General features: G+C 32.9%; 2 protein-coding genes across 2 annotated transcripts; both read right to left on the bottom strand.

Annotated features, from left to right (window-relative positions):
• Positions 1 to 955: 955 nt before the first annotated feature.
• Positions 956 to 20,361, bottom strand: LOC140057210 (neogenin-like). The gene is made up of 11 exons (XM_072102772.1): positions 20,331 to 20,361; positions 17,849 to 18,187; positions 17,434 to 17,742; positions 17,135 to 17,188; positions 15,973 to 16,197; positions 11,618 to 11,833; positions 9,770 to 9,856; positions 9,236 to 9,257; positions 2,181 to 2,286; positions 1,750 to 1,828; positions 956 to 1,123 (listed from the first exon to the last, which is right to left on the bottom strand). The coding sequence occupies exons 1-11, from the start codon at positions 20,359 to 20,361 to the stop codon at positions 1,041 to 1,043; spliced, it is 1,551 nt and encodes a 516-aa protein (XP_071958873.1). The 3' UTR covers positions 956 to 1,040.
• A 1,597-nt stretch (positions 20,362 to 21,958) lies between these two features.
• On the bottom strand, positions 21,959 to 23,951 carry LOC140056639 (uncharacterized). Its single transcript, XM_072102077.1, has 3 exons — positions 23,657 to 23,951; positions 23,061 to 23,523; positions 21,959 to 22,689 (listed from the first exon to the last, which is right to left on the bottom strand). The coding sequence occupies exons 1-3, from the start codon at positions 23,858 to 23,860 to the stop codon at positions 21,959 to 21,961; spliced, it is 1,398 nt and encodes a 465-aa protein (XP_071958178.1). The 5' UTR covers positions 23,861 to 23,951.
• Between the last annotated feature and the right edge of the window lie 247 nt (positions 23,952 to 24,198).

The following is a 24,198-nucleotide window of genomic DNA, read 5'->3' as shown; positions in this document are numbered from 1 at the left end:
GTCTTTCATCACATCTATGGAGGGCGAATAACAAATGAGGGCGCTATGTATGCATAGTTTAAAAAGTTTAGTTGATTAATTTCTTCAAGCAAGTTAGGTGGTGCAGCGGGTAAAACGTTGTCTCGTGATGATGTGGACTAATCTTTGCGAGTTCAAGTCTCAGTAGACGACTTTTGTTTATTTATCGCCAAACGCGAATGTTGCCACACGAAAATTACACAGTCAATATAATCGTACTTGAGAATTTACTGGATTTTATATGTTTAAATGACAGGGACACGATAATGACGCGAAAATTAGAGGAAATATACGATTTACGAACCTCGCAGCAGTAGTCATGTGATGCAGTTTCAACCAATCATGTTCACGTATTTGCATAGGCTATGTAATATATATATGTATATATATATTGAATTGAATAGATATACAAATATTTTAATATTGATGTATAAAGTTTTTTTTTTTTTTTATACTTTAAAAAAAAAAAGATTCAATCCGGGTATGAAGCGTCGCACATACACACAGAGCCAAAATAATATCTTGGACCTGGACAGTGTACGGACTCTAACCTTACGGTTTCCATTAAGAGATCATTCCATTCTAACTATCTTATTTTCAAACTTTTGCATTCTTCTTACTCATCTCATCCATTTTTGTCTTGGTGAAAAAAGAGGGTATTTTATATTCCTCCCCTGAGTTTATAGCCTCTCTACACGAACACGAACATTATAGAATAATGACAACTGTCAATAGTACGTTTTTAATCAATTTTTATCGTCTTTTTATTGCCATTTTGTTACTTATTTAATATATTTTAATTTATATTTTAACTACTTTTAACGTAACATTAAAATGAGAAGAAAAAATATGCTTACAAATATAATATTTTAACAGAGTATTATAATAAAGGTGGGTCAAACCCACACAAGACAAAAAAACAAAAACAAGCATAACATTAAACTTCATATTCCACCGTTTATGTATAAAAAAGTGTTAAAGATATTTTAAAGTTTACCTTCAGTAGCATTTCCTAGATTTTTTTAATCCGATTTATCTATTTTTTGGTTAAAAAATGATTTTTTATCAAAACAATTCCGTCTTGCTTGCTCTTTAGTTGAATTTTCTAGAAACGCAAAGCAAAATAAACATATGAATAGACAAGACTGTCACATCTGTTATTTTAGTGGGAGATCATTCCTGTTATTACAGTATGTATATTTATATAGGTTTCTGGGGCTTGGCCTAAATGTTATAATACAATACTGTATGCATGTGGCTGGGTGTTTATTTGAGGAAAAAAATAAAGTTATGTGGGTGGTGTCTATTAGGAGGGGGGGGGGAGGTATCATTTATTTGAATAAATACAGTATATCTATGTCATGCAAAATATAACATACTGAGAGGGTTACAGTAGGTAGTTAAAATCAGTACCAAAAGTATGTACCAACATTGTTTACTATAATTTTGCCCTTACGTCGTCTATAATTGTTCTACCCCGTGTCCAACATTGAAGGCTGCATTTTCACATGGTTTAGGCCTTGGTTTAGCAGTGAATTAATTGTGTTATAAAAACAAATAATGAATGCTTTTATATTCATGCAATGGAAAAAAAGTCCATTCGGTAAAATGAAATATATTTAATGTAATTAAGAATATTTGATAAATGAACAAAAAACATTAAAAAAAAACAAAACATAACATTAAACTTTGTAACAGTTTGTATCTTATTTTTTTTTAAACGGTGTTTACCTTCCTCTTCAATAGTATTTAATTTCTTTACATTTTCCAATAAAGGTTTAGTAGTTTCATCTTCATCATCAGGATTTGTCTTTGAAAGAAAAAATATATATAGTGTTTCATTCTTATAAAGTTGATTCAGTCTTATTTGAATTTCTGTACATGGATAAATATATAACTACTCTTTTATCAACATTTATGGCATGTTCACATTTTGTTCATACACCACCATAAATTTAGTGATTATTATTTGAATAAAATTTCACTTTTTTAAACTAATAAAACGGCAGTGGCTTAAATTGAAATCCAAGTAAAAAAACAACAAATAAATTATTTACATAATGTGGATGTGTATAAAACAAAAATAATTTCTACAACTATCAGCTTTTTATTTCTAAATATTTTATTTTTAAGTACTGTAATAACAAATACGTATAGCCAACCTCTGCACTGTTCCTAGATTCATGATCAGCTTTAGGTTCAACAGGGGCATGTACACTGTCAGTATCATCTATTCTATTGCCCTTTTTACCACTTGTATTACCACTTCTGTAAGGTTACCACAATACAATATACTTAAAATATAATATAATTAAATGAGGATTATAATAATATTAATTCATGTTTTCAGTTATAATATTTTACCTGTATAATGTTTTGATGAAACTCTTAATGTAATCTAAACTCAATTGCTTTAATATTCATCAGGAAAACACATACAATATACTGTATAGGATTATTATATTTATATTAAAATGAACAAATAGTTGGAAATTATGAAATCTTTTGTGTTAAAATTTCACTGTTTACTTCTAATCATACTTTTCCTTTCCTAACTTACTTAACAACAACAGCAGAATGAATTCACACTGATTTTGTATACTGTAATACAGTGTATGACTAATGGCATATCTGTAATGAAAATGAATTGTATGAAAAAGAATGTAAATATGGGTAATATCAATGCATTGTAGAAGACAGTGACAAAAATAAACCAGCAATGAAGAAACCTGTTTAATATATGGCAAAAGATAGCAGAAAAAATTCAAATATCACACAGTGAAGATACATCATGGTAAAATACAGCAAGAAAAGTAGGCTAGCAACAGTAACATGTTGAAAGGAAAATGGTATACAGTATTATTATAAAAACCACAGTGAGCTGACAATTATGAATGATAAGGTTGAGATTGTAAAACATGAGATTGTAAAACATCATACATATTTAGATACAATAATTGATGATAAACTTAACTGGAAAGAAAATTCAATTCAATTTCAAACCATGTACATATTTTACTGTGTTTGACCATTGATAAATGAATACTGAATATTATAATGATAAAGCCATTCTTGTATTAACTATGTTTTTACACATACAAAACATTTTGTGTTGTGTAGTTTTAAATTAATTCCTATTTAAATATAATAATAAATATTTGATCAAGTAAATCATAAGCATAGTTTTTTTTCAGTAAATGCACATTCAATTCTTGAAAAAAAAATCATCAAATACCATTACATTTCATTTTTGTCTGAAAAAACAAAAATAATACATAAAATAGTCTTAGACAAGTTATAGCTATGAGAGCAAACAATTTAATAATAACTATATGGGAACATTATTGATAAAGCAAAGTTGGAACAGCCGGCCTATTTTATGAACATATCATAGTCTACTGCATTACACTTACAGGACTTGTATGTCACAAAATGCAAAGTTATTATTTGCAATAAAAACTATATATGAAAAGATGACACAGAATTGATTGTCAAATCACTATGGTATCTTTGCAGCAAATTCTGAATCTGTTTCAACAATGTACATTAGCAGTAATCTTTTCCTCATTTTCAAATAAATAAATATACCGTAAAACCTTGAAAAGAAGCCCGAGATTAATTTTGAAAAGCACACATCTAAAAAAAGAAGCACCCTCGAAATCAAGCCCACTATGCTTATTTTCAAGTGGTCTTTTCAAGATAGCCTATTTGAATATCAAAGTAACAACGTGATTTAATGCCCGAATGATACAGATATAATGTATGATCGAATTATATCGTACATCCCTTTTACAGCTTAAAATTGTATTTTGATCACAATATTGAAAATTGGCAGGTAAAGCCTATCTCGAAGACCACCTGAGAGTACTAAAAATGTTTTACGGTATATGGTATAATTGCTATATATACTGTTCAAAATCATATGTATATTATGTTTTTTTTGGGTACAGCATAATATGTCTTTCAATAATTTCAATGTTAAATTTGGTCTAATTACGAACAACTGACACACCTTTTTATTTCGAAACCTATAAAATACTGTGCAAAATTACAATACATTCAGGACGATCCAATTTAATCCTTCCACAGCTCAGAAGAAATTAGTTTCCATTGGCTTTAGCTCTGTATGTCATATTTAAAAGAAGCACGGAAAATCGAATATTTGCACTATTACTACAGTGAACTTAGAACAAGTTTAAAGGGTTCCCACCAAAATCAATTTTGTCCAAAATCATATTGCCATAGATCAGTTTTTAGTCCTTATGCAATTCTCTACCGGTTGACATAAAAAAGACAAGATGAAGAAGCTTGTTAACGTCTAACATCTCTTTTTTATTATGATTTTAGTTATTGCAATATAAATTGTGTGTAGTAGAATAATTAATCAAACTATACATTTGACACAGATGGCGCATTCTTAAACATTGTAACAGCTCTGAAGTGAAATCTATCTAACGATACCAAACAGTATGGTATTTGGCAAAATTAGGTAAAACAATAAATGTATCTCAAAGTCACTATTTTTGTCTTAATTCACTTTTATAATTCGTTTATAACCAAAATCAAAGGTGAATGCTATTCATAAACTGTAATTAGGCTAGACTACTGTCCTTTGCAGGTTTCCACATTTCATGTTTAATATGTTGAGACCACTTTTAGGTGAGACCAAATTAGTGAAAATAGAATTAAGATCATGCATTATTCATGATTTCTGCCTTAAATTTATGATTTTTATATCAGGTTAAGGCAGAAATCATGAATAATTAAATTTATAATTGTATATGTTAAAGAATTACAAGATGGCCGATCTATTTCCTAAATATACTCTCTAAATAATCTTTCTCAACCACTAAAAAGAAAATACAAATAAAGTGGTCTCAATAATAGATGGTGAGCAAATGTGAAAAGGATAACCCTTAATTTATAAAATGTAGGGGAATTAAACACATGGTTTTCAAAAGTTTTTATCTACTGTATGTTATTAAAGATAATAATGGCTAAGTTTACCTTCATATTTAGAAACATTTTCTGCATTTCCACCAGATGTTCCTTGGTGTTCTGGTAAATTGTTCAACTCCAGATTTTCTTCAGTACTATTACTACTTCTGTAGAATTACCACAATACAATAGAGTATGTTATAAATGAGGTTTTATGAAATAATATTATTAGTATTCTAGATGGTACGCTTGCTTCACTCTCGTACCATCTAGTTCGTACCCACAGATGGTTCTCGAATACACATAGTAATTTCAGCGTAAAAAACTGGTGTCGTTTACAGGATCGAATATATAGACATGGTAATTCATAGATGTAGCACCCTGGGAATTATTACTTCTGAAAGACTATCATGTGTTAGTAAATGTATTGAAAAAGCTGTACACAAGCATCTTTATGATTTTTTAAGTTATTTTAATATTTTAGATAATAATCAATCTGGTTTCAGAAAATGTCATTCAACAGAAACATCATTGATTCAAATGACTGACAATTGGTTAAAAAATATTTATGAGGGTAAACTTACAGGTATTGCCTTTATAGACCTGAGAAAGGCATTTAACACTGTTAATCATGCCATTTTATTAGAAAAGGTTAAAAATATAGGTTGTTCATCACATGCTCTTCAATGGTTTAAATCATATTATCAAATAGACAACAAAGTGTATTCTTTAATGGTAAGATATCTGAACCAATGAATTTATCGGTAGGTGTACCCCAAGGTTCAATTTTAGGACCTCTATTTTTTCTTATTTTTATAAATGATCTTTCACAAGTAATTTCTCATGGCAGTATATCATTGTTTGCTGATGATACCACATTATCTATTGCTGACAAACATGTTTGCAATATTGAAAATTCCATGTCTGAAGATATCCAAAACATCTGCCATTGGATAAAAAAGAATAAATTCAAATATAAATATTGAGAAAACTAAAATTATGCTTCTGGGTACAAATCGCTGATTATCAGACCATGATTTCAAGATTAATGTAAATAATTATGAATTAGATAGAGATAATACATTTAAATGTCTTGGTGTAGTTATTGATGACCAGTTAACTTGGCATGACCATGTGAAATCAGTATCCAAGAAAGTATTTGCAACTCTTTCCATCCTTAAACCCTTTATTAATCAGTAAACTTTAAATCAACTTTAAGATTAATATTAAATGCACATTTCCTCACACCTTCTAAAGATATGTTCACATCACTTGGTTGGTTAAACCTTTGTGATGTATTTGATCTCAAACGATCATCGTTAGTGTTTAAGTGTTTAAATGAAGATGTACCTGAATACTTTAAATCATATTTTAAATTTTCTAATGAAAATCATGATCATTTTACAAGAAATAGTTGCAAATCACTTTCCCTGGAAAAATGTAGACTATACTATAAGCATTCATTTAAATGGAAAGGTGCTAACAATAAAATACAAAAAAAAAAGTTTTAGATACAGAGAAGTGTAAAGGCAAAAGAAAGAAGATAAAACCAAATCAATTGAAAACATAACATACTAAAACAACTATCAATCCCGTATAGCTAACTACAGTAGTGCAATACTATATCTAAAGGTTTTAAGTTTATCCTCCAAGGGCCCATAAATTTACCTGCATTCATCACCAATCCATACATTTGTATAAACGAATATTAAACCTATTAAAATAGTATTTTTTAAAGAAATTTAATTTGACTTCAACATTATGATGCTGTACTCAAGCTGTTTAGCCGGTTTTCAGCTATCAAAAGTAATTATCTTAGAAGGAGATAGGTAAATGCAAAGCATCCTCATATTATTGTATACGGGTATTTTCAGCATAGACATCCATTAGACAGTGGTCAGAAAACACCCCTATTTGGAGCAAATCGTTGAAGCTAAATTCGTTTTAATTGTCAATAACAAATGTTACGTAAGGTGGTTAAATTCAGTACCAAAAGTATGAAACAACTTTATATTATACTGTATACCATCGAGTAAAAATTCTAGAAGTAACGCGCGATTTACTGAATTTTGCCCTTACATAAATTTATATATAGAAGTGATCTTAAATCTTATTCTTTTGATTTCTTTCTGTACAGATTTTTGTGTACCAATTATTTAAAAAATTCAATCTCAATGGTTTTCACAATATCTTCCCCATAATAAAACCTGGCCATAGTAAGCTATGACCGTGACATCATCAGGTTGCTATTTTGTAAAATCACCATATAAATCATTGCTTGTCAGATATCAATTAAATTAGTGAGTGAGTGGCCGAGCGGTTAAGACAGTGGAACCGTAATTACGTAGCCATAACATCGGCAGGGGTTCGAGGCTCACTCACTCCATGGTTCTGGTGGTAGAACGAGTCTTCTCGGATAAGGACTATAAACCGTAGGTCCAGTGTACACATCTAGCTCGTGTGCACTTTAAAGAACCTTGTACATCTTTCGAGACGAGTAGGGGGTTACCCCGGTGTATTAGTACATCACAGCCACTGATCACCAACTGGGCCCTCTGGGAGACCAGTCTTTGACTGAAGAGGTTACCCAGTATAAATATAAATTTCAATTCAATTTCAAAATTCACTACACATAAACTTCAGTTGAGGGATCAAGAAAAAAAAAATGTATGTGCACGCATTTTTTTCAAGAAATTCCGTTTTTTCACTGAATTTTTTTGTGCCAAATTCCTTTCATTTCTATAAAGTCCAAGTGGAAAATATCTTACTTAAAAAATCATGTGCTTGTCAATAGGCAATTTAATTGAAGGTGTTGTGTAAAATCAATTTTAAATTTCTGTAGCTCCTCATAATGAAAGGTGACCCCTATTTTTTAAAATTTATTATGAAAGCCAATAAGTACAACATTTTGTGACATCTTCACATGGCCCCCTGAACTTTTTTTTGTCTTTCGTCATTTAATTCAATAGGCTTTTGCTCAAGCAATTATCTTTCTCATGGGCTACAGCACAACAGTTTTTTATTTGATAAAACATCATGTCGACAAAATTGAATAATGTGGGTCGCATAATTTTACCTATATACTGTATATTGAAGCTATCACATCTTATCAGAATAACAAGCGACCTTATGTTTATTATGGAAGCTGTTAAATTTGTAGATATAAATTTGTGTAAAAAATGTGCCTATCAGATGTTGTGACGTCATGGTGGCCAGCTGAATTTAAAAAGTATGATTTTCACCTCTTTTGTCATAGTTCTACACATTTAAAAGAGCACGAATCCATTTCTTCCAAATTCTAATATGTTCAATTATCTTCAAAAATTCATGTTTACTTTGATGACGTCATGTAAAAAAAAGTTCACTGTAGTATATACAGAATATTCTGCATATTCTATATGACACATTCTGTAGACACAATTTAGTGTATATACTTCAGGTCAATAAGATGGTACGCATCAACTTTTTGCCCTTATATATTTTAAGATACATGCATGTTGCGTTTGCATGGATAACCAACAGTTTTTGTGCTTTTATCTTCAATCACAAAGATCACCAATAATTCGTCAAAATGACGAATTAAAATCTAGTTATTATTTTAATTTTATCTGTACAATGCATATGTGGCACAATCAAGGGAAATCAGACATAAGTCGGAATTTTCAAATTTGAGATTTTCAAAAATACAGAAACTACATAATGCAAGATTTAAAATGCTGAAAAATATCTTTCATACCATGTCTACTTCCAGAGATATCTCAGTGTAACATTTTGGCTGTTACAATCAGTGTTTCGAAAAAGATGGTTTTAAAGTTAAATAACAGGAAATGACAAATACAAAAAAATAAACAGGGCGTTTAAGTTTATGCCTTAGCAAAAGGGTATTCTAATTGTTTTATTTCAATGAAACTTGGCACCTTTGTTAATTAACTATTGTTCTATTATTATGCAAAATGTTCATTAAAAACAAGCCACTGAAACACTTTCAATTTAAGCATAAAAAAAAAAAAAAATCATACATAATTTACACCATCTTTTTAACCAACATACCACACAAAATGTTAACATTTATTTATTTATTTGTCTCGAAATAGAAAAACACCAAGGTAATGTAAATAAATACTGTAACACTAACAGCTATCATTTTTTGTAAAAATAAAAAAAAATTTAATATTTCAGCCTTTTGTTGTTTTTGGCTGTCTCTACAAATCTACACATGCGACTTATGTCCGATTTCGCTTGCATGTGCCATCGTTAAAACCTGCTTAAATAAACTCACCTGCTGCTAGGTCTCTTCTTGCCTTCATTGATATAACAACCATGGAATAGAAAAAAAGTGATTCAATACTATTAGGCTCGCCAGCAAGAAAAATAACAGTGCGCTATTTTGATAAATTTTCCATTACCAGATTTTAATTGCATATGCAGACGCATCAACTAAGGCCACCAACCAGTTATGCCTAATTTTTTGAAAATATTTTAGCAATAACATATGAAAATATTGTTAATATTAATTTTATATTCATATTGCTTATTTAAATCACACTCGCAGTAAAACATTGGATTGTAGCAATATTAAAAATGTTGTGCAATGGGTTTAAAAAAAAAAATTTTTTTCATACACAATAGTAGTTTACTACTACAAGAGGCAAGCCAATTACCATTAACTGTGTAGGTCTGAACAGGCTCTAAATATCCATGAATATATGAAATTTAAGAGTAATAAATCAAGAATAATCTTTAAGCGAATGCTATGCCAATAATAATAATACATGAAAAGAAAAGTAATAATTTAGAGAGGTACATTACTTACAAAGCAGTAAACATATCACAACAACAGTCAAGACAACAACAACAACCATGGCAAAACAAATCGGTACGATGTACGATGATCCTGAACCTGAGTTGTATTAAAATTATTTACTACAATTACAATTACAATTAATTACAACCACAACCATTAAAAAAAAAAAATGATGTGACATTATAATGACCTGCAAAAATGAATACCGTATTGTCCCTAATAAACGCCCCCGGGGCGTTGCATTTTAAAAAAGGGGGGGCGTGTTTGTTAGGGGTGAAAGGTAAAAGTCTTAAATAGAGCCTAGGCTATATGAGGCCTACCTACCCTAAACAAGTTGCTTCAGACGGTCGCGCGCACCTTTATTGACATCCGCCCTCAACTTGATGAAAAGTTCTAACAACTTGAAAGGTCTTCATGAACCAGACGCCTTGTATCAATTCCGTGTTGTGTGAATAAACATGCGATTGTCTGATCCCTGTTGTTTTCCTGATTTTTAAAGACCAGCGATGTATGTTGTCGCGAATTAAAAAAAACATCCAGTGTCCTACACGCGCGAATTACCCTACGACTCCGGTGTAGGCCTACATGTTTGTCACGCTGTTAGCGTACATTGTTATCACAGTCGCTGAAAAATGTGACTTTCCGGGCTGAAAACCAATTCTAAAGGTGAGAATCCTCTGTTTATAATAGATTGAGCACTAAGGTGTGTTAATTAGAAAATGAACAAAAAATGAAGAGGGAGGGCGTTTATTAGGGGCGGGGCGTTTATTAGGAACAATACGGTAGATAGAATAATAAATAGATTAAAAATGTTCATCTGGTTTTTAATATCCATGAGTTATTGGCGGCATTTATTTAAAGGGGGTGCTTATTCGAGAGTGGCGTAATATATGGTAACATTTATAATCAAATAGATTCCTGTAGATATGAACAAATACAACAAAAATGATTAATACAATAAGAGGATAAGAAATGCATGGTAAATTCATGGAGTAAAGAATCTTTAAAAGAATCTTTACTTCATGGTAAATTGTAGGTAGGCATATTGCAGTCTATGGATTTTATACTAATAGAATAGGCCTAATTGTGTTGTAATACAATACTGACGTGTATGGACGTTGGATTAGAGACCAACGTTGACTAGATGGGAAAGTGGAGGGGTGGGGGGTCGTGCCTGATGTGGAAGCCTGTGTGAATGATTCCAAATGGTGTTTTATGGGTGGAGGAGGAGAGCGGGTGTCTTATTCAAATAAATACAGGTCTAATTAGTATTAATAGAGGATAACCATCGGTGCCTAAACATCTTGTAAAATGTTTTAAATCCACAACTTAAGAAACACAATTTAAACAGCTTTCAACATCCAGGTCTTAACGGGACACAGATAGCGAGCAGTTACAGACCTACTGTAACACAACTCGGCTACCCGGTTTATTATTCAGCAAATAATAGGCCTTATTATCAATTCTCTCGATGTAATCGATTCCTGATTTTACAATTTCCACTTCCACAATTTTATGCATAGTGCAAACTTTTCCTTTACAATTGCAAAAGGAAAATATTATTGTAAACAAGAGCATCAATGATGCAATAACCCACTCGTGTATAAACATTCTCAAAGTATATCACGCCCTGACAAAGTCAGATTCATTATGGGAGCCGAATTGGTACTAAAGTTCAAAACACTTTAGAACTTATTAATATTATACAAATAAAGTGTATTGCACATGTTAGTAATTTAGTACAGGTCTGAATCTGTCAATCAAAGTAGGAGCTGCCCTGTGGCTACCATAGGGTTGCAGTATAATTATTGAGGAATACTACACTACTATACCAGTTATAAATTTGCTATGTATTACCTTCTTTACTGTTCTCTAGTGTTGTTGTATCATTAATCTTTTCATTCTCTGCATAACATGTAAGATAACACATCTTATCAATTTTTATAGTTGCTTTATATTCTCCTTTCTTAACCACTTCTCCATCTTGTAATATTAATACTGATGATGGCTTGGGATGGCCCTCTGCTGTACATGTTGCTAAACCATCTTCGGATGTAAAAGTAACAGTAATATCTAAAAAAGGAGACAAGATCAGCTGTGAATGTAAATTAATCTGATTGCTAGAGATCTTCAATACTTGGCTGCATTCTGATCACACAACAGAACAGAAAAAAAAGAAGAAACTTTAACTCAGATTACTTGAACACAAATATGTTTCTAAAATTGCTATACGAAGGATAAAGAATTTCAAAAGTTGATAAAATTAAATGGTACTAAAATAACTCTGATAATTTCCTGTAAGATGTTTAAATCAAGTTAAGCCTATTCCGCTAACTTTGTGAAAAATATATTTCCTCCAAATGGTAACATATTTAAACAAAACAATAGTAAAATTGAAACAATATGAACAAAGTACATCAATAACAATTATACTGTAGTACCGAAATTGAAAGTATCATTCTTATAACAATACTGTAATTCTAACAAAAAATTATACTAACTGCAGTAACAAGAAAAGAAATTCACTTTTTCCATTGAAATAGAAAAGTATCTTTTTTGTAAAGGCCTGTTTTTGCTGCGAGCAAAACAACTTACTGCTCCCTCATTCTTCCCTATTTGAGCTACTGTAACATTGTCAGGGCCAATACTTACATATCCAACCTCAGTAAACTGCAAATTATACAAAAGAAGGCTATCAGGATTATATCTGGCGCTCCACCGCGGTCCCATTCTTCCCATTTATTTTCCAAACTTAATCTCCTCAAACTCATTGATATAAACTTAATGCAACAAGGAAAATTTGTATTCTCCGCCCTGCATTCCACTTCTCCAAATCATTTAAACAATATGTTTATTCCAAATTTTTCTATTCACAATTACCCTACACGTTCTAGAACTGATATACACATACCTATCCACAACACCAATTATTTTCAAAACAGTATTAGATACTCCGGTCCATCAATGATGAACAGTTTACCACCCCCAATTACAAATGCTGTTTCAATTTCTTTATTTTCCAAAAAATTAAAACAACACCTAATGTTAAACTATTAAAAAGACAACAATCGAATGTCACAATTTGATTTATGCTGCTGAACATTGAACTACTGTGGTTTTTGAGTTTTTATTTCTGATTTTACAATTTGATTGATCTATTTTTTTTAATTTATTTATTTATTTAATAATTTTTTTATTTTTTATTTTTTGTGTGCGTTTTTTTGTCTTGTTTGTTTCTCTTATTCAATTATCCATTTTATTTGCATAGGCATACCCAGCACAAGATTTCCTCATCTTCTCGGGATTATGCCTTCCTTCATAGCCAATTTTCTTAAATTCACTTTTCTTTTGTATATCCAACAATCATCTATTTCATTTTTAATATACCTTACCACTTCTGTTTATTATTTTGTATTGTATTGCTATGGAGGAAAATAAATGTCTTTTTGAATTTGAACTGATTAATAGCACATTAATAAATTACCCCCAAATTTTTGGCAGCAAAAAGAAGAAAAATTTTGTTCATGCCATAATAACTACAGTAGTTAGTACCGTGCAACTTTTAGCTGCAACGCTAAAAGAACAGTTATTCGATTCACCGTCGTTGACATTGGTTCTACTACTGTAGCGTCTTGAACGTTTGACCACCTGAGCATATTGTATTTTGGGTAATGACAACTTTTTTTGTTATATCATCTGTGTACACTTACTATAGAATGCGCTCGTTTACCCTCTAGTACGTGTACACAGATGGTTCTCGAAACTGTAGTAAGTTTCTGGATAATTGTAAGTCGTTGACATGTGCAATAATCAAAATACTGGACCTACAGTATGTTATGCTGGATCTAGGCCTGCACAAGCCATTCGACCAAGTTGCTGACTTGCCAGTTTGGCAAAATAAAGTTGTTGACTCTATGCCAAATTGGACATAACATCACATCAAATAATACAGGTACCTCAAAACCAACAATACAGAATACACAATTTTCAATTTAGGTAAACTAAATAAACATTTAGACTACACAGTCATCGAGACACATTAATAGGTTCCTTAAAGGGGGATTCTGGGTTTAAAATTGCTTTTAAATATCGTTTATTTATTAAATAAAAAATATTAAAACAATATAGACATGTCAGAATGAAGAAGTAATAACGAGAAATTTAAAAAATTAAATTTCATATACATCTTAGGGTAAATTCATGGAAAGTCTGTTTTTCAGCAGCTTAGGGAAGCTCATTAATATTCATGAGATATTCACAAAATCTCGTCATCAGTGGATTCCAAACTCGCGACGTCATGTACGTTCCTCTGTCAAACCAAAGAACTTATAACACAAGAATCTCCTGTTCGTCCGAAGCTCGTAACAATTTCGAAAGGCATTGTGGGATAGAATAGAGCTATGGGTGGCGCCATTGTGAGCCATGGAGTAGGGCGCCCGCATCAAATTAGAAAGTCAAAATCATAGAGGGGATCTGCTAATGCTCTAGGGAGGATAGAGTAATTGACTGAGGAGTAGGGCGCCCGCATCAAATTAGAAAGTCAAAATCATAGAGGGGATCTGCTAATACTCTAGGGGCCCGGGGATAGAGTAATTGACTGAGGAGTAGGGCGCCCGCATCAAATTAGAAAGTCAAAATCATAGAGGGAATCTGCTAATACTCTAGGGGGGGTAGAGTAATTGACTTCCTAGTTTGGAGGGGGTGCTGCTCCATGCTGTGAAATGGCGTCGCCCAGTTTGACCTTTTAACCCTGTACTTCCGATACTGTGTTTTGAATGCAAATTGAAGAACAGGAGATTCTTGTGTTATAAGTTCTTTGGTCAAACGACGACCACCCGATCATTGTGAAATACATTTTTTGTAGATTTTCTAAGCTAGGCCTAACGTGTAATAATAACACTAACAGTAGTAGCATATATTTATTTGACAAAATTTAGTACAGATTACGGAGTCATAAATTATACTATTTTTATACCTCGAATAGTACAGATCGTATTATCGGCTTCACGTACTAGGCTAGGCCTAGCCTAGATCATTTTTTTTTCCATGGGTGAGAGTCATTCTGACTAGGAATTCCATGCCACGATGGCTACGTTAAAACATTAGGGCCCATAATATCATGGGCCTATAGCTAGCCTACTACTAAACGATTGGCCCATAAATAACAAAACTCAGTGGATTCCAAACCCATCCTATCAACCAAACTCCTAACAATCTATTCTAAACCTAAAACGTTCTACAAAATTGGCTGTAAATATGGAGGCAAAACAAGGTCCGATCGCCGTCCGCACGTATGGTGTCCCAATTGTCAAAGAAGGCCTAACATAGCTAGGCCTAGTTTACTCTCCAAAAAAGCGGATACTGCATCAAGCAAGTAGACCAGGTAGTAGGAAGGAGACCTAGCCGATCCGACCCAGTTAAAAATTGAGCTAGCTAGTGTAGTAGACCCTATGCGAATTGATACTACCAGGCCTTTTACTATAGGCTACACTTGTTAAAATTAGCAATACTTATGTTTACAAATATTCCAACTCTCTCATTCGAGCTATATTATCTATACCATTCCGGTAGGTCGAGTCGACCTTCAATCAAATACTGTACATCGTTCATGTTTGTGATTATAGACGGGTATACTCAACCCGACCAGTTTGGTATTGTATACTGTATCTGCTTATCACGTGACGATGCCAGGCATGGGCAGAGAGAGCACGTGTATCGTCGTCTCGCTCAGCAGGAATGTATACGTTACGCTTCATTGAATTTGAAGGCTTTCCCTAAGTCAGTGCGAAAATCGCCAAACGTAAAGTGCAAACATATCTAATTTTTCACAGTTTTGATGAATTTTCATAGAAAATTGACTTTAAAAATGGGAAGACCGACTAAAATTACCTCAGATAAGTATAATTTTACAAAAGTAATTGATATGGTTAATGATAACGAGTCGTCGAAAGATTGACCATTTCACGAATTTCCTATTCTGTAACCACAGTGTGATTTTGCCGTAGCTGCACTTGTAATCTGGCCTCATTTCACAGCCTTCGTTCTGCTTCACTGGGCGCTTATATAAATTGAAACTTTTACCGTTCAAGAGACAAACAAATATATTTTACATTTTTTACTATTCATTTTAAACTCGGAACCCCCCTTTAAATAGTGAACACTTCCATAAATAATGGACTCAACCAATTTATGTTTAAACCAAGCAATATTACCTTTTGTACAATTCTCTAGTGTCATTGTTTTATTAAGCTTTCCATTCTCTGCATAACATGTAAGACTTGATTGACATATCTCATCATTAATTTCTATAGTTGCTGTATTTTCTCCTTTCTCAACCCCTTCTCCCTCTTGTAATATCAATACTGATGATGGCTTGGGATGGCCCTCTGCTGTACATGTTGCTAAACCATCTTCAGATGTAAAAGTAATATGAATATCTAAAAAAAGGTGACAAGATCAGCTAATGTGAACATCACAATGAGGAGTATTCATTGAAAATTGTATTCAATAATCAATATTCTCCATACAGTATGTTTTTACTGTTTATTAGGGGTGGGTTATTTGACTTCAGTGTAATGAAGACACATTTTTAATATTTCATATATTGTTTTTATTATTATATTTTACATTGTATTGTTGTTAATATATATATAGGGCTAATTGTTATACAATACAAAACTGGCTACAAATATGAGTTTGATAATGATATAAATATTACTATATTATACTATAAATATACAATAAATGAAAATATAAAAGCTTTAGCCAGTAATAAGCAAGAAAAGAAAACTTAATATTTAAAGTGTGGAACTAGATATGTATTCGTCACTGATAATGCAAGCTTTCAAGTTGTATGTACTGTGCACAAGCAGCAGCAAGGCAGTTATATGTGCATGGGATTTTGTAAAATGACATGAGAAAAGGTGCCATTATTTTCTTAATGGCAGCTTTGACAGGACAGTCGATGATGATGAATGACATGATGCAAAAGATGTGACCACCAAATCTCAGGACCGTTCAACATGCACAAATAATTATTTGGTAACATAATGTACACACAAACAAAAACAGACTATGTTTAGACTTAACTCTGATCCAGAAGGCACTAACTTAAGTTGATAAAAATGTAACTAAAAACATTAAGAAACTATAATATAATCAGGCTATTATTCCAAGTAAATAAGGAATCATTTTAACCTATAAATTTACAAACCGACAAAATTCTTTTTTTTAAATTTGTAAACAGCATTTAGACAAACGTAGTGAGATATTGTGTGAACAAGCAGGGTAGAAAGAATAATGTCTTACAACCACAATAGGTGAACCACTTTGGTAGCAGAATGTAAAATATTACCATGAGTAATGAAAAATTACCTTCTTCACAATTCTTCAGTGTTGTTGTGTCATTAGGCTTTTTAACAGTGACATCTAAAAAAGTGACAAAATCAACTGTCAATACAAATTAATCTTTCAATTCATTTATTTCCACAAAAATGTATAAAACACCATTGTGTACGTGCAGGAGGAAAGAGAGTAGAGAGTTGGGTACACATTTTAAGAATTATCAAAAATCTAATGATTGTGTAAAAAAAACCCAACCATTCCACCAAATTTGTATTAGCTATAGAAAAACCATTAAAAATATTTGTATTGTTAAACTAATGTTTACATACTATATCCAATTATGATCAAGTTTTTTCCTTCACTTGTTTTAGCATCATCTCCTTTAAACTGATCACTTTCTGCTTTACATGTATATCTCCCACCATCTTCTTCAGTAGCTGATTTAATCTTAAGAACTGACTCTGTATTGTTATTTGCAATCTCATATCTAGAAGGGTTGTTTGTGTTGACTGTCTGTCCATCTTTATACCAAGTAATGTAAGGAATATGATCACCATCAGGTACACTACAGGTGAAGGTCACTGATTGACCTTCGTTGATAACACTACCTGAGGCAAAAAGAAGTGGCTGTTCCAAATCTGTGAAAAAATATAAACTATATATTTGAAAAGATAGCTTTCTATTGATGTACAATGTCATGGTAGCAATGCTTGTAATATTAGAACAAAACTTAAATCTACTCACAATACACAGTTAAAATAGATGGATTTGATAATTGAATATTTCCACTTCTTGTTGTTATCTGACATTGAAATATTCTTTGAGAATCGTTTCTCAAAGGGTGTGACATCACCAGGCTAGCTTTAAAACGAGCAGGATCAGTGTGTAACGTAAAGCGTCCATTTTCCTTCTTATTATTATTCACAATTCCTGGGTTGATAATTCCTCCATTTTCATTTACTTCATCCCATTTAATTCCATCAGGTATAGAAGTAACTTGTGAATAATTACAAGTTATCACCACTTCAGCATCACCGTCTTTAGCTGTCTGGTTAGATGCTGTCACCAATTGACCATGGACCACTAGAAATTAAAGAATATATCAGGTCAAGGGAAAAAAATGTTTAGTGTCTTTTTGGAAACATTATACTAAGAGGTCATTACATCAGAGGAAGAAGGTGAAGAGATATGGTATTTAAAATTTCTCAATGGGTTCCCATTGCCTTCTGACTCGATGATAAATAGTTGAGCTCAAAAACAATCATCCCCCCACCCATTCAGATGTTGTTGTTGTTACTGTATGTATTATTATAATTTATAATAATATGGTACTTATAAGGCTACCTTCCAAAAAAATACCAGAGTGCCGTATATACATCCATATACTGTACATCAAATATAAGATGATAAATCATTAAAGATATATTGTTCCCCTTAAAAAATAAAAAATGAATATATGCCATTTTAATGTCACATAATAGTTATCCAGTTTGACCAAAAATTGGATACATTTATTTACCTAAAAAAATGTAATTTAATGCCAAAAGGGGACAATACATCTATAAAAAAGAAGCATTATTGATATTTTCTATAATTGTTTATCTTTATTTAAATCAAAAATTAAGAAATGTTTGTTGTAGGTTTATTAGAATGCTTTGTTTTGTCGGTGTTCTTGTTGTCTCGTATTGATATGTATTCCAGGTGGGTAGAGTGTGAATTGAAATAAAATTTGTAAAAAAATAAAATTAAAACTCATGACCCATTTTTTGAACCAAGGTTATTTAACCTGTCAAAATTGTAATGAGGTATCCTGTTTACCCAAACAGAGCAGGGTTCTTGTAACACAAATCTGCTTCACTGGGACTGCTATACATTTTTATAGTAAGTACAGTTTCTATGTGGCCTTGTACCACTGGACATCAGTGATTAAGGAGTCATAAATCATCAGAATTTGTGGTTAAGAGCTTTTATTACACCCAAGTGAGGCTCTCCTCATCAGTGAAAATTTATCTAACATGCCTCGGGTTATAAATTGAGCGTTGTTCGTACTTGAAATATTTAACCGCTTAAATGCTTAATCTACGAATCACAAACCGGAAATTACGTTTTAAGGTCAGTTGTCTTTACAACCTACGACCCCATTTTCGCACGCTAGTTTCGTGTTGTATATTTTTTACTCGCGATCTTTCTTTACAATAACAATTACTTGCTACCTTTTACACTGCTTATCCTTGCGACAAACCTTATGCCTCTTAACGCCGATAATCCTGCCGAAATATGCCTTCTCCTGACGACCATTATTTTACTCATTGACGAAGAATTTGAGCCCAATGTTACACGACGGAAACACCACCGACCAGCTAGGCCTACTACTAAACGGGGTGTATTCCTAAACGGTCTACACCAACAAGGACAGCACCAGCTGACGATCGCTCTCGAAGCGTGTATGGAAGAGCTTCGTAGGAGAAATGACGGGCCTAGGCAGCGAACGTTTGTCAAAATTTGACACATTGCCTCTATCGGAGATTTATTATTAGTGGATGGAAAATAAGGTTTAACCTAGAAATAATTGCGTACAAAGGTTTTTCAACGTTTTTGGATTCTACTCTATGTCATTAGTCACAGAAAAAAAGTCCCGAGAAATCGGACCCTCCGAAGGGGTCATTTGAGGTCAAATTAAGTGGAAATTAACATAAATTAATTAAAATATCTTAATATCAATCAATCTTAGGCAAACTTTGTGTATTTATCATATGACTAAAGTGAATTCCATTGATCATCTTATTTATCAATAATCATGTTACCATAGCAACCGTTGCTATGCGTAACTAAGGAAAATTAAAATAATTAATAAAAAATAGTTATATTGTGTTTGAAATGTTAAAACTGATGAATTATGTACTGAGAGATCCCCTTATATCAACACAACATATTGCCACTGGAATAGGAATGTGGTTGCCATGGTAACAATAACAAATAAATAAATAAAATTAAATAATTAATAAAATAAAATTTAATGTTTTCAGGTCTATCAATCTTATTCAAAATGTGCATGTGCATTGTTTGTTCATGTGCAATCATATTGATGATAATATTTTATAAATATGGCATTACCCTAGCAACCGTAACTAAGGAAAATACAAATAATGAATAAAATACTATAAATAATGTTTAACGATTGTAATGGCTTACTATAATAGTAACTGCTTTTGAAATGATAATTTACCATCACATGATGATGTTTTGATCAAAACCATTACAATCAAACAGCAGTATGGCAAGTGGCAGTGGTTACCATCCATTTATTAAAGCATTTTATTCCACATTTAAAATTGAAATTGTATCGCTCTCTTTAACACAGTGTACATTAAAATATAACAGATAATTGCATACATACTATTTGGAGAATTTACTTATCATCCTCTAACACCATCAGTTGGATACACTACTCGTCATCACTTTCATCATCATCAATGTCGCCTTCGATGTCAATTATTGGGCAATTTTCGCATCCTTCTAGCTGGCATGATCCACATGTAGATGTACACTGTAGGCCATATCGTCTGCAGCCACATCGAGGTGTACCACATCCAGTCTTACAATTGCAATGTATCATTTTGAGCAGATGAGGTGGTGCAGCATCCTCGGTTGTCATTTGTGGAACTAGGCGGTTGTCTTCTTCCTTCCATCCCCACTCCGATAACACCATATCTGTATCATTCATAGACCATGTCATAATCTGCAAATATACCCTTTGACTATGAAAATCGGTTGCACAATCAGTAGGTGGTAGTCTTTCAGGCCCAACAAATGATTTGGAACCAGCAACCTTCTTGTTAAAAATTTTCCTCCTCGAACTTAATAATGTTTCACTGCTACTTCCTCCAAAGAGAGCCACCATCGCTTTCCGACCATATTCTTCAATCTTTTTCTTAGTTTGACAATTGGATGTCAAGACTTTGGCACAAGAGCTTAGAACTTTATCATCACCAAGCAGCTTTTTAAAAGCTGCCTTCTTTCCAACGCCATATATTCTTGAGGTCGTATCGCATCCTGTAAGGGCATGACAAAACAGGAGCTTTGAACAAAGGTTAGATCCAAGTGCTTTCTTTAAGGGGATGATATCTGTCGCTTTTGTAGCTGATGCTTTGTCGGATCTAAAAATTATCCTATTCAAGCTTAGACGGGTATGATGCAAAAGGAGGATAAGAAGGTCTGTATCCTCTCCTATGAGTGTGACTGATTTATTCTTGGCAGCATTAATAGCAGTAGTTGCTATGAGAACATCAGCATCACCCGGTGCATGGATGACTTCTACACCTACTGACTCAAGCTCTTTTCCAAGCATGTTGATAAATCTTTGTTTGTTGTTGGTATTACTCAAAAATTTCTCTTTCTTTGTGTCAAATACTGTAGATTCGTCAAATTTGACATCTAAGTGGTCAGCTTTTCCACGCCTCAAGTGTGTAACATCTTTTGTTGTTGGTGTTCCATAGCCATCAAACACTACTATTGTGGATGCATACTTTCTAACTAGCTTGCAATAAGACGTAATAATTTCATGGTATAACTCGCCCTTCTTCCATGGCAGTCGGTGTATTAAAGAACCTCCATCGAAGACATAGATGTCAGTTTTGGGGACGGCATTTTGACATAGTAATATGTCTGACGATTTCTTTTGTCCTTGATCAATAATTGCGTGAAGCAATTGCGGCTTGTCTGCTTTCCGGAGCAAATTCTTTCCTTCAAACAATGATGGGGGAAAGGGACTCAGTTCAAACGTAAGCATTTCTTCCAAAGACAGGCTCCCAGTTTGTGACACAATGAGACATCTTTGAAATAAGAGTCCAGGATCTATAGATCTGTCAGGTGCAACAACAATGGCACTTCAGCTAGTGTCCTGGCTCTTTCCTTTCTTTTAAATTTATGTGAGAAGACTAACTGTTGCTTCATTTGAGAGATGACACTTTCAGCTACCATTTGATATTGAAGAACATTGACATCATCATTAGCTACCATACCATTTACGATATTACGAAGGGTTAGTTCCATTGAAAATGGTGAACATCCGTTGAGTTTAGCTAGCAATTTATCAGTATCAATTGTATCTCTGTGTATACTAGAAGGCGCAGCCTCTTTGTGTTGATCACTGGTTGCAAACGTTTTATTAGTAAATGACTGCATGGATTCATTGAATGCTGACATACATGGCCTTGTAAGAACCCACAACATTCTTGAATGTTCACTCATCTTACTGCCTCTGGTTAGACCTCCTGTGCTTTTTACCGACCGCATCAGGGTTTGCTCGATAGCGAGGTCACAACTTACACCAGCCCAGAATTTATTTGTTCGACGTACCACATTCAAGCCTTTGCAAAAGCGGTCATATACATCAGGATGATCGTCTTTGAGTCTGTTCATTTGTTGTAGATAGAAGTATGCAGATCTCAGGTAATTGACCAAATCATTATACCCATCACCTTCAGAAATGCAAATTTTATCCTGGTATCTCTCCCTTAGCCTATTCTTCATGTGTTTGTTGGTGTATGGTTCTGATTCATCATCTATGAACTCTTTCATTCTTTCTGTGAACAAATAGTAAAGAAATATTTAAAATAACATCTGTTTGCATATTGTATACAAGTGGAAGTCAGGTGGCACAGCGAGTAGGGAGACGGTCTCTTGATCGTGAGGTTGGGATTTGGCACTTGGGGTGTTTCCTTAAACAAGGAACTTTATCAACGTTTGTCCCTCTTCATCCAGGTGTATAAATGGACCAGCGCTTGCTAGGAAGGTAAACAGACTCTTTGTGCGGGAGGAGTTGCATTGTACAGTCTGGCCCAAACGTTAAAGAAAGAGAGATGGGCACTCCGGCTGCGGCAGCCACCTTTACCTTCCTTTTTTACAATATATTAATAGTTAAACTCTAAGTAAGATTGTGAATATATGTTCATACCTTTTAAGTTTGATATCGTTAACTGTTCTTCATCATTACTTTCAAGGAAAGAACATACTTGAGAAAATGCTTGTGCTTGACCTTCATCTATTGGCCTTCCAGATCTTTTTCGCTTTGCCGGTTCTCCAGTAGATGATTGGAATCGAACAGGAATGGCCAGACCAGATTGAAAATTTCTATAGCATTGGCGATGGTAGATAGCATCAGCAGCATGAAGATCACTTCCATAAAATTCTATCCGAGCATTGACAGCCAATGACCATGTGTCAAATTTCCGAACATTTGTAATGATTTCTTTAATTGATTTAACAACTCCAGAAGTTTTCACATAGCTAAATTCAGATCTGTTGGCATCAACTCTAGTTCCACAGAATACACAGTCAGTACTACTAATAAAAGCACTACTATCCGCCCTACTTTTCCTCTTCTCGGCAGTCCTTGAAGGGCCTTCTTTCTTTGGGAGCTGTAATGTAATGGAGATTGTAGTATTCAGTAATCATTTACAAAATATGATTAAAAATGTTTATCTGTTTATCATAATAAGTTATTGCTATAAACTGTATTAAACAAAATATAATGTAAAACTTAAATCTTACTTCCGATGGATGAGTATATTTCTTTCTACAATCTTTGTGTATTTGTTGTCCTATGGTTACATGGATGCTATCCCCTCTGTTTTTACTCATGGTATTTATCGTGTCAACTCCTTTTTGTAATTTGATCGTTGCAACATTATTTTTGTCATGAAAATATCCACGACAAAATGGACATGTTGTCAAACCACTGGAACTCGCTTCCATAATGAGACTGAAAAAAAAGCATACAGTACATTTAGTAAACTGTAAAATGTTTTATATTTTTAACCACCTGGGTCAGTTCGTAGACAAGTCAAGTATATTAGGCCTATTTATAGTTTAAAATATTATATAAAGGAATACAGTAATCCATTTTAAACAGCCAGATAATAGTTTTACAGTACTGTAATTGTAATAGCAAATCATTAGTGACAAAGGTACAAGGCACCTACGTGTCACCGTACTTTAATGGACTAGGCTAGGCCTAGTTGAAAAAATGATTTAAATGTTTAATTTTCAAGTTAATGATTTATAAAGTATAATACCCTAATATCACTTTATAT

Source organism: Antedon mediterranea, chromosome 8 (assembly GCF_964355755.1).
Source record: "Antedon mediterranea chromosome 8, ecAntMedi1.1, whole genome shotgun sequence".
In the NCBI taxonomy this organism is placed as follows: domain Eukaryota; kingdom Metazoa; phylum Echinodermata; class Crinoidea; order Comatulida; family Antedonidae; genus Antedon; species Antedon mediterranea.
Note: the sequence above shows the minus strand (reverse complement) of the source record. Positions and strands in the feature narration are given on the sequence as shown.

Excerpts from the sequence above, each read along its gene's own strand:
- LOC140056639 (XM_072102077.1), bottom strand. The coding sequence starts at position 23,860 with ATGGAAGCGAGTTCCAGTGGTTTGACAACATGTCCATTTTGTCGTGGA. Across the intron at positions 23,524-23,656 it reads AATATACTCATCCATCGGAA|CTCCCAAAGAAAGAAGGCCC; the intron begins GTAAGATTTAAG and ends ATTACATTACAG. Across the intron at positions 22,690-23,060 it reads AACGATATCAAACTTAAAAG|AAAGAATGAAAGAGTTCATA; the intron begins GTATGAACATAT and ends ATTTGTTCACAG.
- LOC140057210 (XM_072102772.1), bottom strand. The coding sequence starts at position 20,361 with ATGGTTTTGATCAAAACATCATCATGTGATG. Across the intron at positions 17,743-17,848 it reads ATCTATTTTAACTGTGTATT|ATTTGGAACAGCCACTTCTT; the intron begins GTGAGTAGATTT and ends ATTTTTTCACAG. Across the intron at positions 17,189-17,433 it reads CTTGATCATAATTGGATATA|ATGTCACTGTTAAAAAGCCT; the intron begins GTATGTAAACAT and ends TCACTTTTTTAG.